The 20686-nt window shown below is 34.2% G+C and overlaps 1 protein-coding gene across 2 annotated transcripts in view; it reads left to right on the top strand.

Moving 5' to 3' along the window:
- Positions 1-20686, top strand: part of LOC145256235 (uncharacterized) — a 95233-nt gene that overhangs the window by 19265 nt on the left and 55282 nt on the right. The window contains exon 1 of one of the 2 annotated variants that reach the window (XM_080114881.1): positions 18949-19287. The exons of the other annotated variant lie outside the window; for it this stretch is intronic. Within the exon in view, the coding sequence (XP_079971007.1) occupies positions 19232-19287 (56 nt within the window). The 5' untranslated portion in view covers positions 18949-19231. Of the gene's footprint in view, positions 1-18948; positions 19288-20686 lie in introns of those variants that run through there. 2 annotated transcript variants of the gene reach the window in all.

Raw genomic sequence — 20686 nt, forward strand, 5'->3', positions numbered from 1 at the left:
ACTCGCCTGGTTAAAAAATATGCTTATATATAATATTTTAATTTATACAGATTTCGTATTCATTATTATCATATAGCCAATTCTTTATTGACTTTTTTCTGTTTGGAATTAAACATCTGCTGTTTTAGTTATGAAAAGTTATTTTTTTATGCTTATTCTCTTGATTGTGATTAAAACAAAAGGAAGTCGTTAGAACGCATGTACTATTGTCTGCTGACCAGCACACGTTGTGTGCAGTTTTCCGTCACAAAGGAGACCAAGACAAAGAATAGGAAGTAACTCCGACTTGCTTATTCTTTTAACAACATTTATTTCCTTGTTGTTACAGCCATGAAGTCATCCACATGAATTCTTTCTTGAGTGTTCTTCATGCCTTTCATATGGTCACAAATGTTATCCACGTCTCTCACGAGATCTTGAAGGTTATCCAGGTCTCTCACGAGATCTTGAACATTATCCACGTCTCTCACGAGATCTTGAACGTTATCCACGTCTCTCACGAGATCTTGAACGTTATCCACGTCTCTCACGAGATCTTGAATGTTATCCACGTCTCTCACGAGATCTTGAATGTTATCCACGTCTCTCACGAGATCTTGAATGTTATCCACGTCTCTCACGAGATCTTGAATGTTATCCACGTCTCTCACGAGATCTTGAATGTTATCCACGTCTCTCACGAGATCTTGAATGTTATCCACGTCTCTCACGAGATCTTGAACATTATCCACGTCTCTCACGAGATCTTGAACATTATTTCGTCTGTTGAGTCCGTTGTCTTTCTTTTTTTTATAGCCCCTCCTCACCGGTGACGTCACTTCTCATGCATTTACATCAGCGCATCCGCGCTATATTATACGCTTGCTCACGGCATGTTTGTCACATGACTGTTTCTTCTATCGAGTGTAGCCATTATTTACTAAAATGAACATGGTGATTCCTAGTATATATATGATTGAACCAATATATAGTAGTGATTTCAAAAGTAAAAAAAAAAAAAAATGACTTTCGTGCCATCAGTTAGAATCGAAACCAAAACATTTAGCATCCTAACTTTAATTGTTACCATTTAAACTATCATCAGACGGATAAGAAATCAAAACATAAGAATAAGGAAGTAAAAAAACTAACCTAAGGCAAACGAACGATGGTAAATGTAAAAATCGGAAAAACAAAAACAAAAATGAAAAACAGAAAAACGAACGTTAAAACTGAAAAATACCCCCCCCCCAAAAAAAACACGTGAAAAATGGCTTAAATAACTCTGTTTCAATATTAAAATTTAAAAAATCGGTGGGTACCCAGCGTTGCCCGGGTGTTTTTGGGTATGTGTGGTCGGATGGGGGTGGGGGTATTAATGAAAACCTAAGTAATAAAAAAAAAACGTTAAAAAATCTGAAAACACGTGAAAAATGGCTTAAATAACCTTGCTTCAATATTAAAATTTTAAAAATCGAAAAAAAAAAAGAAGACATCTCACACCACGATTTGAACCCAAAACGTTTAGATAATGACCCAATGCTCTAACCAACTGAGCTAACACGACATACATGAAATTGTGTCAGTTCTTCAAATATTTAAACTAAATCAGGTTATGACGTCATCTGACGTATGCGTAGAACCGATCTCGTCATGAGAGGACGGTTTTTGCTGACCCCCCCCCCCTGTAGAAAAGTGCTGATTTCAGGGTGAAAAAATTAATGTTTTTAGCCAATTATTCGATATTTGTTGGGCGAAGGTTGGAAGTTTAAAATGATACCGATCTGGCGAAAATCCATTACCCATGTGGAAATTTTTTGCGTTACATACACACATACATACATACATACATACATACATACATACATACATACATACATACATACATTTTCGCTTTTATATATATAGATAGAAGATAGATGAACACCCTCTGCTAATCCCCTATAATAATAATAATAATAATACAAAAAAAAACAAACTAGAATATCCTTCCCAGAAGCAGTAGAATTATCTCTCCAGACACAGTTTTTCACCACATATCGTACAAAGACTAAAATTAAAATTTAATGATACTAAAACTTATATTTAGAATCCCTATTCTAATTTTGATGATCCAAATCTATTACAATGATTTTGATTAAGGTATCAGTTGTAATCAGGGAAAATTCGTATTATTTGATTTCCTTGGACTACTGTTCTCCTCTTGAGTGTCATTTTCACAACGTTTTGGTCAATGTAACCTTTGACCTTCTTCAGGGGTATCTTGTTGAACCCCGGAATGTTTCTGTCAAACTCAGAAATTTTTACAGGATTTCGAATGGTACCCTTTATTTACTTCACGAGGGTAGCATGCTCTTGATCTGTCAGCCATGACTGAATAGAAGTCCTAAGTAATTTGCAATTGTATTTTTTTTTTTTTTTTTGGTCACCTACACTCAAAATTGAACCTTCAACCTTCAGAAGAATATCACTTTTCCAATTGATTTTTCCAAGTACGCTAATCACTGCACAAGGGGTCTGGAAAAATTGCTTACTTGATGACTATAGATGCAAAGCTGAAACATTTTAATTTTCAACTGTGACTTTGTGCTCAGGGCACATTACCATGGGACTGCTTCCCTGCAGATTACAATATGGTCGTCTTTAAACTCGACAACATGCATGCCATAAACTGTCCCATAAGTAATCAAACTTATTTTATACCATTGATTATTTCTCCGATCAGTATATATAGTCTTTCTGACCTAAAATGCACCAAACATTGTTATTTTTTCATGAAAGATTGGTGAGGGGAGGGGGCTAGAGATTGGAGCTTAGACGAGCACTTCCCATGGAAATAACGATAAAGCAAAGACAGGCTCGCAACGCCCCTTCTGTGGGAGAAAGGTTGCAGGGAAGAGAAAAGGGTATCCCCCACTAAGCTACGAAGCCTATTTCGTACTTTGTCAAGGCAGGATAGGCTATTTTTATGGCAGCAGTACTTCATCCTTGGACGTACTTGGCTTTTATATAGATAGAGAATTGCATGAGCAGTGAGATACCTATTGGAGCCGTAGAAGGATCCCACCATTTTTCCAGCGACCTTGGCAACAGATTTGATGTACGTGTTCCATTTCAGATCAGGAGTCAATCCCAGAAGCTTGTCAAAACATGGAGCCTCCCCAAGACGAGAGCCATCATTTCAATTGATGCCAAATGGAGATCAGAGCATTAATCATGTAAAGATAGAAGCTTGGTTTTAGATGTGTTAAAAGTAACCAACCACCTCTTCCCCCATTGTACCACTTGCTCAAGATCAGAGGAGAGAGAATCAGAGAACTTTGTCATTTATGGCCTTAGATGTGCTACCATAGATGGTCGTGTCATCAGCATAGATGTCAACGAACGATTTAAGTATGTGTTTAGGGAGATCATTGATGTACATCAGGAAGAGGGTTGGGCCCAGGATGGACCCTTGAGGGACACCAGCATTAATACTGTGGGCTTCTGATTTCTGCCTATCAACCACTACTCTTATGAGCCTATCAGAGAGAAATAATTTAATAATTGAGAAAACATTTCCAGTAATACCGTAGCTGGAAATCTTGTGAAGTAGGCCTTTATGCCATACCTTATCAAAGGCCTTTGATATGTCAAGAGCAATTGCCCTAGAAAGGAAGCCTTTGTCAAGAGATTCACTAACCCTATGAGATATAACAGTTAGCACATCTGCTGTAGATCTAGCAGAACGGAAACTATATTATATGTCACTAAGAAGGTTATTTATGCTGAGGTTGTCGACTACTTCTTTATTTAATATGGATTCCAGCAACTTACTCATGACACACAGGAGACTTATTGGTCTGTACTGAGAGGGAGATGACCTGTCACCTGAATCCTTAAATACAGGGCATACTGATGAGGTTTTCCAGGGTGTTGGGAAGCAATTCTCCTTAAGACAACACTTAAACAGTTTTGTAAGTATGGGAGCAAGTTCTGGTTGAAGCTTTTTCAACACTATAATTGGCATGACGTCAGAGCCAGTTGCTTTACTGGAATCAAGGTTCTTGATTAGCTTGGCTGCCTTACGCACAGATATTTGTATATTGCATAGCATGTTGTCTGTTATAGGAGGAAATAGGGGAGTTGATGGCCTTGGTCGCATAGGGTAGAATTAGCTGCAAAGTTCTTGGCAAATAGTTTGGCCTTGTTTGATGCTGACGAGATGACCTCGGGTCCATTGATGATGGTTGGGATTTGTTTTCATTTCCCTTTGCAAAACTCAATCATGTTCTGCAAAGATAAAAACAAATGCAACAATTGTCTTCAACAAAACAAACACCATGATAAAATAAATATTTGAAGATATAAAATATAATACTAAACAAAATGTCTACAGTGTCACACAAAGCTGCAACTTACCTATGCTACGAAATCAGGCTGTCTGAAGATAGTCTTCCTGTCCTAAAATGCACAATTGATTCTATAGTTTTTTTTCCTCTTTTTTTTTTGCAAAACTCAATCATATTCTTCAAAGCCCATGACATAAACAATTTTCCTCTACAAAACAACCAAACCAATAACTATGAATAAATATTTGAAAATATAAAGAACTTGAAGCATAAAACGTTAACCAAAATGACTTGAATTTGGCATTAAATAATCTGTAAAACAAAACAACCAAACCAAATGCTCATCTTGTGACTAAGAATCATTTCATCACGTTAACCTTTATCCTCGAGTGGCTCTTGATCTTTATAAGCAGTGACTCCATAAGAAAGATTAAAAACAACGGCTACTACATATGCAACCCACTCTGAACATGCAGCATTGTACATGTTTATATTTTCGCTACAAACTTTATACTATTTTTTTTTTTTTTTGTATCCCTGCAATTACATCCAATGCCCAACTCTCCACAAAGACATATTTGTCATATCCTCAACCAGACGCACCTACTTTGCCACTATTATGACGGTTGCTAAAAATAGTTGTTAAAAAAAATCTATAAAATACAACTTACCTTGCTTTGTTGTGTTTCACACTCCGCTGGTGAATTTTCATTGAAAAAAGAAGAAAAGAAAAAGGTGACTTGCAAGAAAATGTATACAAGGAAGTTTTTACTTCTCAACCGCATAGTTTAGCACGGATCTGCCCAACAGAACATCCGCTTTCTGGCGCTTTTCCTTTTCTTTCATCATCTTTTGTCACCTCCCATCTAATTGAAGGATTTTACACTGACGCTCCTTTGTAATTAAATATACTTAACTGTGACAAACGCCACTATCCCCTAAGTCTCGCTAAACTACATAGTCCTTCAACTTAAACATACATACTTAATGCTTACTAGACACTATCCTCGAGTGTCTAAGGTCTCTCTGTACAGGGGTTTGTCAGAACAATCTGGCATGAAGATACTTTTTCCATGGAAGTAAACCCTGACCAAATATTCAAAATCACATAGTATTCGCAGCCCAAATAAGATCTCCTCACTACGGCTACCCCACAGCTTTTCCGAGGAATGGTGCACCTTCTCCAAGTGATATTACCTCAAGTAATAGTATGAAGCTGGATACTCCACCAGACTAGATAAATTCTTGTCCTGGAATCCAGTAAGACCATGAAAGCAACATGAAAGATATACTACGTGTAAAAATGGTTAATTGGGGAGAGGAAAATTATGTTTTCAATTCTTTACTAACTCAGTGCTTGAGAAATAAAGAACTTTCATGGAACATTCGAATATCTATGTATCTCATATAGACTTCAAATGTTAGCCCCAGGTCGTGGGCCCCTTGATTTCTGAGAACTTCAACTGGAGTAAAATAAAACATAAAAAAGATATATATATATATATATATATATATATATATCTTTTTTATGTTTTATCTAGTGTTTTTATCTAGTGTTTCCTTTTCAGATTAAATGTTTTTAACTCATTTCAAAGTGTTTTTTAACATATTTTATTAACTGTTTGCTCATATATATATATATATATATATATATATATATATTTCTGTAGGAATATATATTTCTTGTTATATATCAATCCTTATATAAGAAGCTCAATGTGAATACAGAGCAATATATATAATAAATAACAAAAGTTTATATTTAAAAGTACATAAGTACATGATGTTAACAATTCTGTATCTTATTCCTTTACATCAATTGATTTATACAGTCCTTGACAGTATCTGTCGATATATATATATATATATATATATATATATATGAATAAAGTAGCCATATGAATCCCCCCTCTGGACCTAAGTATGGTAGGTTTGCAACAACAGATGCCACATACAAATTCAATACATCTACACTAATAGCCATTATCTTATGTAGCTTTCGAACACCATTTTCAGTGTCATGATAATAAAATACTACATTGCATCCTATGAGTTACACCATCACAATTGCAACATCGTTTGAGGAGAGAGTCCCTATTTTTCTCTCTAAATATTTAGTCCTACCACTACTACCAGTTGTCACCGAGAGGAATTCTACACATTCCACAGATTCTGTGATTACACCGACCGTAACTGGCACATACATCAATAGACCTAACAGTACATGATTCATAAATAAAGGCTACCTTGTCAAAGTTTGTCCATTCTTGTTCTCTGTCAGTGGAGGAGTCAAAGTTTGTCCATTCTGATTGGCTGAGCTCTGAAAATTCTCATATTCTGAAATCCAGTTCTTCATTTTATAAACAAACAGTTACTAAAATTAAAATATGGCATCACTAAGAGACATATTATTTCACCCGGTGTCAAGTTCATTTAATGCATAGATCATCAGTCGTGTGTGTGTGTGTGTGTGTGTGTGTGTGTGAGTGTATGCATATGATATAAATCACTCTAATAGTGGCTTTTTAACTGTTGGACTGCTGTTCCCTATTATTCTAATGGGTCCAGTGTGTGTAAAGGGCTTACTCTCCTCCTCCTCCTCCTCCTCCTCTCTCTCTCTCTCACTCACTGTGCATATTTCCCTTTGCTAATGGTTCTTATTATAGTTTGTGCAAGGGTGTATTTGTGTGCGTGTGTTCTGTTGAACATTAACATGCATCTGTGATAACATTTCTTCTTCTTAATCTTCTATTTACAATGCCTCCCCACGGAACAGAGTTAGACACCAGGGTCGTTTTTTTTAACGTGGAGAAAAGGAACAAAAAAAAAATATTGTCTCAGTCGTGAATGATTTCTCTTCCACTGACAGAGAACAAGAAATTGAAGTGCAGCATCTGAAGACCAGATACTATCTTCTATTTTTTTTAAGTATCAGTCCATTTCTGTTTTGTTTTTTGTTTTTTTTACACAATTTTATTGTATCAGAGTTTTTTTTTTTTTACAATATATTTTTGTTGTTTTAGTAAGTTACATTTTTTGAACGCTAGTCATTAGTCTATTTTTAGATTATATGTAATATCTCCGACTGTGGCCTACTCTCTGCCTAATCTGTAACGTATGTGTGCGCACACACACACACACACACATGCAAAACATGTAGTTAAATTAGTTAGAAAATGGAAGGGAAGGAGTTTTCTAACTAGTTTGTACTTTCACTTAACATTTTAAGAAACAAATCATGCCATGAAAACTGGATTAAATCTGAAAGTTCTATCTAAATAAAAATATCACGGTCCATCTTCTGCATAAGTCATCATAACATATGTAAGTACAGAATAGTTAACAAAGCCTCCTTCTCAAATAATGCAATTATTTTAGCACAATCCGTCGGCATACAATTGAATACAATCTTAAATGAAGCTACTGTGAAATTACAGCCTTAAATGTTTTATATTTGGTTTAAACAAAATTCACACCAAAACTGATTGACCGATCATTATCAATTTTGGAGCACAACTGGTAGGCGCAGGGGTGAGGTGGGGGGGCGTCTAAATATAATTACTTTCCCTTAGTATCATGAGAAAGAGGTGGGAACCCATCTTAAAAATTTAGGATAATATTTACCATATTATCCAATTGCTTCATTTACAAATAAACACTTTTTTGTTTACTTTTATGGCCCTGGGCAATGCTGGGTAGCCCTGTTACTAATATATATATATATATATATATATATATATATATATATATATATATATAGTGGAAGTGTCTGTCTGTGTACATTTCCCTACACAATAACTCTGTCAACTTTCAGTTTACAGACTCAAAATTTGATATACAGGGTAGTGAGATTTGGGAAAATCTTTGTAATCGGTTTTCAGCCGAAATTTAGCTGTTAAGGCATCAAAGTTCAATGATTTGACCTTTGAGAACTCTACCAAACTCCTCCGCCAATTTTGGGTCTAAACACTTGAAATTTAGATATAAGTTCCTTGGACATGGATCTAACTTAATAACTTGATTTGAGCCCAAAACAATAAATGTTAAGGGGTCAAAGTTAAAAAAAAATTTGACATCTGGTGTATCAACCAAATTACTAAAGACAATTTCTGGTCTAAATATTTGAAATTTTACATAAAGAGTATTCAGAGATAGGGCAAGCTTTTTAATCGGTTTGGGTTGAAAATTTGAGCTACAAATATATAAATCTATGTATGTTTGCATGTCTGCCTAAAACTTTTGACAGAAGCAACTTATTTTCACAAGATCAGTATCGTTTTGAAGCTCGACCCTTCAGACGACAAATACCGAAAAATTGGCTAAAAACAATAATTTCTTCACCCTCAACTGGGCACTTTTCTACAGGGAGGGGTCGCTTTTTTCACTGATATTTTCGAAAGTCATCCCCTCTTGTCAATTGTGTAGCCTTAATTTAAACCTATGTCACTTCCGGTTTGGCGGTGGTCGTAACAGCAAAGACATCACGTTTTTTTCACGTTCATTTCCGTCTTCGCAGTACGGGTTCGACCCTGCGTTCCTACTACCACATTTTTTTTTTTCTTTTTTTTGCTCAACACAATCCTCCAAACACCCGGCAGCGCCGGGCACCCATGCTAGTATATATATATATATATATATATTAGTGATGGGACAGTTACAATAGTTTTCTCGATTCTGATACAATTACCGATTCCTTACTAAATTCCCGATTCCAATTCTTTACTAATCTCTTAATATTTAACTATAGAGTTGATATATATTTTTTTTTCAATTACCATAAAAACATACATAGATATTTTCTCGGACATAAAAATACTCTTGTATGGGAGATGATGTATCGATTTTAGTTTTACTAGTCATTTAAAAATCAATAATTATTTATTATTTTATTATTACTACGAGCAGTGGAAGATTTTACTTTAAACAAAATAATATAAAAAAGAATTATTAAAAGAATCGTTTTTGGCATCAGAAAATAGGCACAAAATTTTCCGATACCGATTCTTATACCTGTAAAATTTCCGATTTTTGTGCTTCCCTATTCCAATTCTGATTTATCATCCCAACACTTATATAGGAAGATTTTACTTATCATCCGCATAGTTTAGCACGGATCTGCCCAACAGAACATTTGCTTTGTAGTGCTTTCCCTTTTCTTTCGTCACCTTTTGTCACCTCCCATCTAATTGAAGGATTTTACACTAACGCTCCTTTGTAATTAAATATACTGAACTGTGAAAAACGTTACTATGCCTTACCAATGTGACCCCACGTGTGGCTCCCTCGTCAGATCGTTGACTCCCAACATCGTGTACTGTGGATTTTTTGTTCATGGCCGGATCGTCATTTTCTCGCTGGCGGTGGGGCACACGCATGGTTTCACAAAAGTACAAATATGAACAAAGAAAGGAAAAACACAAACGTCAATGTTCACATATAAATTGACTGTTGGACTTGTGAGTGTGTGTGTGTGCGTGTGTGTGTGTGTGTGTGTCTTCTCCCCGTTCTATTGATGTTACGTTTATCTATCTGTTTCACAGTGAACTCTAAAATTGTCCACGTCTCTATTTCACAGTCAACTCTATAACTGTTCAACTGTAGTCGTTATCAACTCCCATCCGACGTCAAGGGTATCTAGTTGTCAACTCTGTCCAACTTCCATCCACTGTCTTGCGCATCTAGATGTCAACTGACTGTCTCCTCTGTCTTGGTCTCTCAGGTCACCCACCCCCACCTGGCTACCGGAAGCTGCCCTTCCCTGTTTTATCAGTAGGTTTCTATTGTTATTGTTTGCTATTTCCTATATATTGTTGATTGTAGGATATTTCCAATTTCTTTGTTTATTCTGAGCTATTTCCTATCTATTGTTGATTGTAGGATATTTCCGATTTCTTTGTTTATTCTAAGCTATTTCCTCCTCCTTTGTCTATTCCCCCCCTCTCAGCACTTACTGGCTCAAATCCACCCCAAGGTTACTTTATAATATCACACCAATCTCACTAAACTACATAGTCGTTCAACTTATATCTATATTTATTTACTGATTTGTTTTATGTTCAAGATGGTAAGAATAATTACAATTTGTGAAAAGGAGAACTGTAAAAGTGGTGGACGGATGTTTGTTTAAAATAGACATTTGGCAAGATTATTTACGGGCTCTGCTTCCATGGGTCGATCGGTAGAACTGCTGACTGTCAACGCGATGGTTCTGGGTTCAGTCCTCGACTTGGGAGAGGTGCTAGTTTAGTGGCACTGATGAATTGTGATACAACGAAACAGGACTATATGTTGATGACTACAAATATATATATATATATATATTGGTGATAGATTTATTTCATAAACAGTTCTCCTTTTCGCAAATTGTAATTATTTTTAGCATGTTGAACATAAAAAAAAAATCAGTAAATTTTTATTGGACTACATTCTTAATCTAATATTTAAATTCATTTTAAAAATGTAATTAAAATAAAATGAAGAAAAATATATAATTTTAAGCATTGTTACTTATTATGTAAGGTATTGCAATATTGTATTCATATTCATAAAAAATGAATTATTAAACATTTTAAAAATTAATTTTTATTTAAAAAATGATTTTTAATTCATAACCAAAATTTTTTTTTGATATTTTAACATTTTAATTTTTTTGTTTTTAATTAGAATATTTTTCATTTAAATATGTCTTTATTTTCATTCTTTTAATTACTTATATTTGCTTTTTGATAAGTCACTACTTATCAAAGCCAAGAGCCACTCGAAGGCAAGGGTTAATGAAAAAAATTTGCTACTAATTATATAAGAAATCCTCTCTTAATCAAAAATTAGGTTTTCTTTAAAAAAAATTTTTTTACTTTATTTTCATTAAATTTTAAATTAAATATCTTTTATTGTTTTTTTTTAAAAAATTGTTTATATTATGTTTTATTAATGTGCCAGCTGATGCTACCAGATCAGGCTGTCTAAAGATATTGGCTTCCTGAGATGAAATGCACCTAACATTGATGCTTTTTGTTTTTCTACTTCTTTTTGTAAAACTTTATTATGTTTTGCTAAACTAAAAAAAACGAAAACAATAACTACTCTTTCTCCTTTTCTCTTTCCCCCCTTTTCTCTTTTACCCATTTCCTCTTTCTCTTTCTATCTCCTCCACTTCCTGACTGGTTAAATAAAACAACGAAACTCCACAAATAAATATTTGAAGATATAAAGAACTTGAAGCATAAAAACGATTTCCAAAATAACTGGATTCAACATTAAATAACTCTAAAAGGGTTGATATGCCAGAAAAACATAACAACCAACCAATTAATGTGCCACTACTTATTGAGTGACGTTTGGCTTTGATAAGGGTTAATGAGATGCATGGATTGTCAGTCGAATGATGAAGAATATTATGAGAGGATTGAAAATGTTGAACAAAATGGACCAAATTTGTTTACTTGTGAGAAGGTTTTATGACAAATGTTTGTTGGCATTGGATATGAAGACGACCATGTTGTAGCCTGCAGGGAAGCAGTTGTTATTGTTGTACGGTATTCACCCTAGGTTTGTTGCACCAGCTTCCTCCAAAGAAAGAAGTGCCAAGGGAATATAAATTCACAGGTGGTCTCCAGTCACCTGTAATGTTTGGTGTAATTTTGGTCAGAAAACCAGTATCTTCAGACAGTCTGATCTGCTAGTACCAGATGCCCCTAACAGATATTACCACTTCAGGCCAAAGTGGACCTGTGAACAATGGTAACTAAGGGGGCAACTCCACATTCCCCACATCCCCTAAATGGGGCCTCACCACTGGATGTCTTTTAAAGTCTTACCCAGGACCAAGGGAAGTAATATCACTAAAGTTGGAGGTCCTAGATATGACCTTAAACTATATCCGATGGTGTGGCGCCAGCTTGTGGGCTTTGGGGAGTGTGGAGCCACCCTTTAATTGCCATTGCTCCCAGGTTCACTCTGACCCCAGAGTGGTAGTACCTGTTAGGGTCCTAACTATGGGTTAAATAGAAACCGACTTGAAAAAAAAAAAAATATTCTATTAAAAATTTTTCTTCAAAATAACTGGATTCGGCATTAAATAACCTGAAAAGGGTTGATATGCCCTAAAACAAAAACAACCAAACCAATCCATAGTTGGTAAATTTAAAAAAAAAAAATACACTAATCTTTTAACATATGAATTTTCTACAAACCTGTAATACCTATTCAGGAATATCAATATCACAAGCGCATGTATATCCCAATCATGGGAAGATGACGTAAAGCACCTAGAATTCCTAAATGATCACCCATCTGGTATTGGCTATTCTCTATGTTGCTTAACTTTGGTGATTTATATAAATTTTGCCTGACTCAAATATATTCTGTTCAGATTCTATAGGAGAGGTGTAAGTTAATGAAATAAATATAATATTATTATGAGAAGGCTTTGAGGCAATGCAGTATATGGAAACGGTCTATGTAGTAAAATAAATAACAAGGAATTTCAATAATTTTTAATTGCACATATTTGTTTCCAAGCATAGCTTGTTGCACAAGATGGTAGGGATGTGAATTTCCCCCAAATTTCGAGAATGTATCTCTTCAGGAGGAGGATAGGAAGCATAAACAGCTCTCAAATGTGGCTATATTTGTTTGTGCCAGTACCAGAAGTTAGACAGATGTCAGTCTCGCAGTCAAACAGGCGCGCACATTTGTTAGCTTAGTTTCCAGAATATGTCTTAGGTGCTGTCTTAAAGTTGTTATGATTGTTTTAATTATTCATTTTGGTGTGGCTTGTTTTGTGTAAATAAATATTATGTTTGTGTGAAATATTTTCTTATTAATATATACTATAAACTTTAAGATTTTTTTCATATTTCATAGCGCAAGTTTCTCAGAAACTACTGAGCTGATCTATCTGAAATTTTGTATGTACCTTTGCCATCCTAAAGTATATCAAACTAAGTATTATAGTATCCATTTGATGCACAATTAGGGATTAATATGGGTTAGTATTTAATGCAAAAGTGAGCACAAATTTAACCATATTCAGCCATCAGTTTGGCATAAGGGACTCATCTGAAGTCAACAGGCTATAACTTTTACCCATTTTTAACTGGTTAAAATGTGTAGTATATTAATAAGGAAAGTAACTTTTTTCTAAACGTAATATTGTATTTCTTTCATCTCCTCCTTAAATCTGAACAAAATATCTGATACTACCAGATCAGGCTTTCTGAAGATATTGGCTTCCTGACCAAAAATGCACCAAACATTGATGTTAATGTTTTTCCCCTTTTTTTCTTTGCAAAATTCAAGCATGTTCTGCAAAATCTAAAACAAAAAATAGCAAACAATTTTCTTCTAAAAAAAACAAAACAAAACAACCAAACCAAACATTATGAATAAATATTTGAACAGATAAATGACTATTAGCGTAAAACTTGTTTTTCCAAAATTACTGAATTCAAGATTAAATAGCCAGAAAAAAGGTTGATATACCATAAAACAAAACAACAAAACCTAACCTAAACTAAAAATATTAGAGTTAGGCGAAATTAAATGCTATATGAAACTATAAACGTGTAATTTTTAATTTTATTTTTAAGACTTTTTTTCTCTAGAATTTCCGAAACTGTGGAACCACGGAACTGCTTCCCTGTAGGCTGCAATATGGTAGTCTCCAAATCCAAAGTCAACAAGTACTTGTCATAAACCTTCTTTATAAATAATCAAATTTTGGTGAAGGATATTTTTTTCCTGTCGTTTATGATGGAGAATGCGTCCTAGTATAATAGATTATTTTTTTTCTTGCTGCCTGTGAAAATGAACGGAACAAATAAACAATTTTGAACAGTTTATTGATTTTCAAATCATTTTGCATGTGAAAATGTTTATTTTTAGAAGTTTCAATTAATTGGCTGCCTTCATCAGATCCCATTTTAAATCAGATCCTGTTTTGAATCCGGTGTTGTTAATCTTAAACAACACCGCTGGGTAGGATTAGTGGAGGATAACTCCGACAGCTGTGTCATTTCAAGGCTTAATTTTAATTGTGTATGTTGGCGAGTTGAAAGAAATGTTTGCATTCTACTCTGCCAGTTGAGGGTTCTATCCTGCCTTGTGGCACCTTTTTTTTTGTTTTTTCTTTTCCTTTTTTCTTTTCCTTTTTTCTTTTCCTTTTTTCTTTTCCTTTTTTCTTTTCCCTTTATATTTCTCACTTTTTTATTTCTCCTTTATTTTTTATTTTTTCCCTTTTTATTTTTCTCCCTTTTTTCATTTTCTCCCTTTTTTATTTTCTCCTTTTTTATTTTCCTCCTTTTTTTATTTTTCTCCCTTTTTTTTATTTTTCTCCCTTTTTTTATTTTTCTCCTTTTTTTATTTTTCTCCTTTTTTTATTTATTTTTCTCCTTTTTTATTTATTTTTCTCCTTTTTTTATTTATTTTTCTCCTTTTTTTATTTATTTTTCTCCTTTTTTTATGTATTTTTCTCCTTTTTTTATGTATTTTTCTCCCTTTTTTATTTATTTTTCTCCTTTATTCATTTATTTTTTCCTTTTTTTTCCTTTTTACATTTTTTCTTCTTTTTCTTTGCATTCCATTAAAAGTCTCAGAAAAACTGTTTTCTAAAATTTTAATTTTTATCCTTACGAAATAATGTTTGTGAAGAACATGATTAACTCCGATTCAAATTTACGCATTAACCACATGACACACATCAACCATATTTGAATTTGATGCAATCGTCAACAGGATCAAAATTCTAGGGATCATCACCCATAGACCTTAACATCACTAACAAAATGAGGGGGAAAAAAAAAAAATTAAAACAAAGTCTTCTACGATTAGATGGATTCCATAGCAAGTTTCAGAAAAAAATTATTTTCACTTTTCATTTTAATAAAAAAAAATTTATTTTTACGTAACTCAGTTTCTAAAGTTTTCATTTTAATCTTACAAAACAATGTTTTCAAAGAATGTGACTAACTCCTATTATATTCAGTATTTTCTTCTTGAAAATCCTTGTTTGGTTTTATGAATTTTGTTCTAAGATAATCCTCTAATTTTGATAATCCTTAATTTTGGATAATCCGATTTTCTTTGTTTTTATCATCATCATTGTTGTTGTTATGACTTAGCGGTAATCCGTTCTAATGACCTGTGGAATACTCCCAAACGATTGGGAGAACATGTAACTTGTTTACTCTTTCTTGGTCTTTTTTTTTTTTATCCGTATAAATTCATGGTATTATTACAAAAGATTTCACCTGACTTTCTGTGAGCTTAGCTTTCAATTAAATTGTTTGTTCAATCATGAAATAATCCGTTTTTACTTCACAAATATTTCAAGGAATGTTTCGATCTTGATGCTTGAATGTGCGACCAGAAAATTGGAGCATAGCTGAAGGGTTGTTACGTCCACATCATTAATGGGACTTGCTGCTCATATTTCTGTAATGTGGTTGTCAGTTTCCGTCTCCTGTGCTATACGAACAGGCTGTCTGAAGATACTGACTGACATAAAATGCATCAAACATTGATGCTAGTTATTGCAGACTATTATTTTGATCTTCTAGTTGTTGTCCCACGATGCCTCGGCCAACTATTCCTCTGGATTCGTCAGGTGGTTAACCATGACGGGATAGGGATGGTAGGCAGTAATTGCTGAGAATGCAGTTAGGAGATTTGGCGTTCCTATTCTGTTGCGGTTAATAAATAAACGGATAAATGATACAAAATTACTCGTCTTACTCATTTTTTTATCCATTTATTTATTGCAAACTATTATCCTTATCTTTTAGTACAGTTAGCAGATTCAGCGTTCCCATCCCGTCGCGGTTATCCACCTGACGAAGCCCAAAGGAATAGTTGGTCGAAACGTTGTGATACAGCAACTAGGAGATGAGGATAATAGTCCGCAATAAATAAATGGATAAAGGATGAGATGTGTTATTTTGTATGATACCCTCTCGCCGGTATGGTTTCAGGGAGTTATTCATCCTCGGACAATGCTCACCTGGAACGAGACGAGATAAAGAAGATGAGGATAATAGTCCGTAATAAATAAACGGATAAATAAATACAAATTACTCATCTCAATAAGAATTTCAATTAATTAAATAATATTGATTGCTATTGTTTTCTTTTTTTTTTGTTTTCTTTGCAAAACTCAATCATGTTCGGCAAAGTCAGAAACAAAACCATAATTTTCCTACACACACACACACACACACACACAATGAAACCAAACACCATGAATAAATATTCGAAGACATAAAGAACTTGGAGCATAAAAACTTTTTTTTTTTTTTTTCTTACCAAAATTACTGGATTTTGGCATTAAATAAACCGAAAAGGGTTGATATGCCATAAAACAACCAGATCAAGCATCTCTTTACTGAAGAGAAAAATGAAACGGTTAGGGTTGATTTAATCAAGCGAAGATAATTTTTCGAATGTGGAATTCATCATGACTAGATGAAGTTAGAGAACCGCTATAAAAGAGTTTGACACAACCTGAAGAAAGCTAGTATTTACATCCTTACTTCCCCTGTGATTCTGATGGAGAAAAAGCCAACACTCTTGGAGAAGGAGCCAGGCTATCTTCTAAAAATAACCTAATCAGCACTGTCAGTATTCCTCAGCAAGGGTGCCTCAAGCAGTCGGCAATAACACAACCCATTCCCAAAGAGGCAAGGCAAAGCCTGAGAAGATGGAGTTCTTAGGATTACTCAAGTTATATACCTCCATCGGACAGAAAGGTAACAGAAATTGTTAGTCAGGAATAAGAATCATCAGTCTAGTGTTGCTGCCAATGTGAACCAATGAATTCCCAAACCACAAGTTGATTCTGTTAGACGCATTCTTCTGTACAGATGACACTTAATATTGCTTGCTGTACATCTGAAATTCTTTGAAACAAGATGCAATCTATCTGGGTTCTCTAGTCTCCAAAGAGGCTCGCCTCACAAAGGGACTGGACCTAGTAATTCACTCTCGTTCATTCGTTCACACTTTTTTTCGCTAACCATGCCTTGGATTATTTTTAAATTTTGCACAAACATTAGTTATGGTGAAAGTAAATTTTTGCTAAAACGAATTTTCCAGCATAACTTTGGTTGCCCCACCTAGAGGGTATTATAGAGGTAAAATTGCACCCAAAATAGTTTGTATGTTCGTTTGTCATGGTGAAAGTAAATTTTTCACTCATGGAGCAGGACCCCGCACGCTTGGCTTGTTTTTTTTTTGACATATTGCCAACAGGTGGCAGCAGTGAATTTAAATTTTGTGAGATGCAGAATTCTGCCGTTCAGATCGTATGTGTTTATCCATTGAACAGCTTGAAAGGATGCCTCTACTATGATGGTTGACCTCATCATCAATGCCTTTCCAGATAAAGAATTAATCCAGTCAGTATAGTTGTCTTCTTATATCAAGACGGAAAGTTATCACTGAAGAATTAAAAAAAAAGATTCGGTATATTTTATAAAGCGATTCTGGAATCTGGTTATTAGTAGAATCGCCCGTGTGCGAGATGATGTCATTGTCAAGAAAGAAAAAAGATTATAAAAAGAACATGAGGCAGGCCAGAGACCATGTCAGAGGAGGGAGTGGTATTCGAAAGGTATTTGAGATATGCGGTATTGTTATGTAATAAGTTGAACGCAAGAAAGTTATCTATTTCTGTAGCTATCCATCTCGGTCTATCTATCTATCTAACTTGAGAGATGGATGTGAGATGAATATGAATATTTATAAGATCTATCAAACTATGGTAAATCATATTATAGACACGTTTACCGGAAGGGCTGTTCAGCTGATCAGATCTGTGTGTGAGTCACGTGATCAGGTTAGCTGGAGATTGAGAGTTAGTTTGGTCGTTGAGCAGAATGGACGGTTTAACAGATCGCCCCCCCCCCTTTCACGGGGGGAGGGAGCTGACGTGTGTGAAAATAGAGACCTAGAAGTAAACCACGCAAGCAAAGATATTCACTTTCCATTCTTCTGTGATCGACACCTGGAAAGTGGATAAAAACTATATAAAACCAATCATCGTCTTGGAATCAATGTGTTTCGTCCAAACAGGTTCCAGCCTCCCTTCCAAGAACAAGATGAATTCTTTTTATAGCATGTAAGGTGGTATTATAGTATTTGTTAATGTTGTAAATTGGTTAGAATTTGATTATTTATGGGGACGGCTCAACAAGAATTTGTTTACATTGGATTTGAAGGCTACTATGTTGTATTCAACTGCGAAGCAAAACCTTCTTTCCTAGAACTGCCCGCCTGTGGAACACTTCTGCTGACCTGCTTCCGGGCCTACTACAATATTATACCTTTCAAGTTCAATATAAACAAGTTCTTGTTGAACCGTCCCCTTAAATCATAAAATCATACCAAACTTAGACCATTAACAATTATTACACTAACATCTTACATTCATTAACCCTTATCTTCGCGTGGCCTTTGGGCTTTGTAAAAAAAATTTAATAAACTTTACATAAATTAGTAATCAAGAATAGATCATGTACTGATATTTCCAGCTGTGTTCTGTGAAGGCCGGAACTGTATACAATTTATTTGTCCGTTACCTGTTTATTGGTTTTTATTTTTAGTTTTTTTTTCTTTCCTTTTTCTTTTCTTCAAATATTCTGTTGTTGATTTTCACAGGTTATTGCATTTAGTTTACTACTTGGGAAGGATTGAGGTAGACATTTGCACACCTATATCTTCATATCTTGAGTGAGTTGTGTGTGTGTGTGTGTGTGTATATATATATATACATATATATATGAACATGTACTGTTTCATTTATGACCTTATTAGTCACCAGCAATAAAACCTGCTTTTTTTTTTTTTTTCTGAACAAAAGTCAGTGAACACTTGTGGAGGAGTGGCTTTGTTTATAAGTGTCTTTCTTTTTTTTGAATCTCACTGATATGGATTCTAATGTTGAAGAAGAGACACCGGAAAAGCAAAAATACGAACTAGTCAGGTAAGGGAGTTTTCTATTTCTTTCGGTGGCTAGAAAAGAACAAAACAAATGGAGACCCGTGCTCCACAACGTGCTATAGATTTACTTTGGAAACCGCTATACTTAAAAAGTGCTATACTTCAAACAATTTAGAAGACACTTTTTTTTTTTTTTTTCATACCCGCTTCTCGCTGCAACATAAGGTCAGTTTATAGTGGGGGAAATCCAATTCCCATCTGAAAGGCATTTCTTGGTATGAACAACTATAGTAACTTGCGATAAATTATTCCCCTCCCCCCACCCACGTGAAGGAGGAATTAATGCCTTTTTGGATCGAACAGGACTATGCTCTCCATTCTGATATAAGCCTGAGGGTTGCTCTTGTTTAATTTGAAAACTGCTAAACTTGAATCGATCTACAACTTCTGTAAGCTGGGGACGACAGTGGTTCAGTGGTTACGGGCATGGCTTGAAAGTCTGGGTGTACCAAGTTCTAATCTAGTTCATTCCACAGAAATACTTTCATCAAATTAACACTTGACCTTGTGTCTCACCTGCTGAAGAAAAGGTAAATAAAATAACTCCTGTCAGCTGGATCTTATATTACACTACGATGAAGAACATCTGAAAATACATAAATTGGGGGGTAAAAATAAGATTTCTATGTAAGTCCTACTTATAAATAAATATAAATATTCATGTTAAAACATTTAAAATTTACATCCATATTACCCCCACCCTTTCCCAACATATGACATATATGTGATGGATCTCTCTCCCTCTCTCTCTCATATATATATATATATATATATATACTTACAAAATTGTGGATGTATATATACTTCTGTCTCAGATTTTATAAAAGGTTTAAAAACTATTTCTATTAATGTTTAAAACGTAACATTTTCATTTTGATTGTGAACTTATGCGCAAAAATAGAAACACAAACAAGTAAAAATTGTAAATTGTATACTATTCCAATATTTATATGAAAAATCTAGATAATTATCTAATCGATATGACGCATCATATCTAATAGGGACATAGATTAAAAAAAGTAAATGAAACTTCCAAAATTGTGAATGTATTGGATTGTTGAAGGACTGTCCATAGGTTGATAGTTGTATATTTCAGTTTTTATGCCCCCACCTTTGTTTTTTTTGTTTTTTTGCACTGACGAGTTGCCCTGCTGGTATTAAAGTTAATAAATAACACATTAGGAACTATTATATATTTCAATACCAGTAACGGGCTGAAACTATTGTACACAAATATTGGTAATAAAACTGTAACTTTTTTGAAATGAACATAAAAATATGTGAAACAGCACATCATATATATATATATATATATATATATATATATATATATATATATATATATATATATATATATATATATATATACTAGCAGGCCGCTC

The sequence above is a fragment of the Euprymna scolopes genome, chromosome 32, assembly GCF_053919585.1.
Source record: "Euprymna scolopes isolate OS-2025 chromosome 32, ASM5391958v1, whole genome shotgun sequence".
NCBI classification, from domain to species: Eukaryota; Metazoa; Mollusca; class Cephalopoda; order Sepiida; family Sepiolidae; genus Euprymna; species Euprymna scolopes.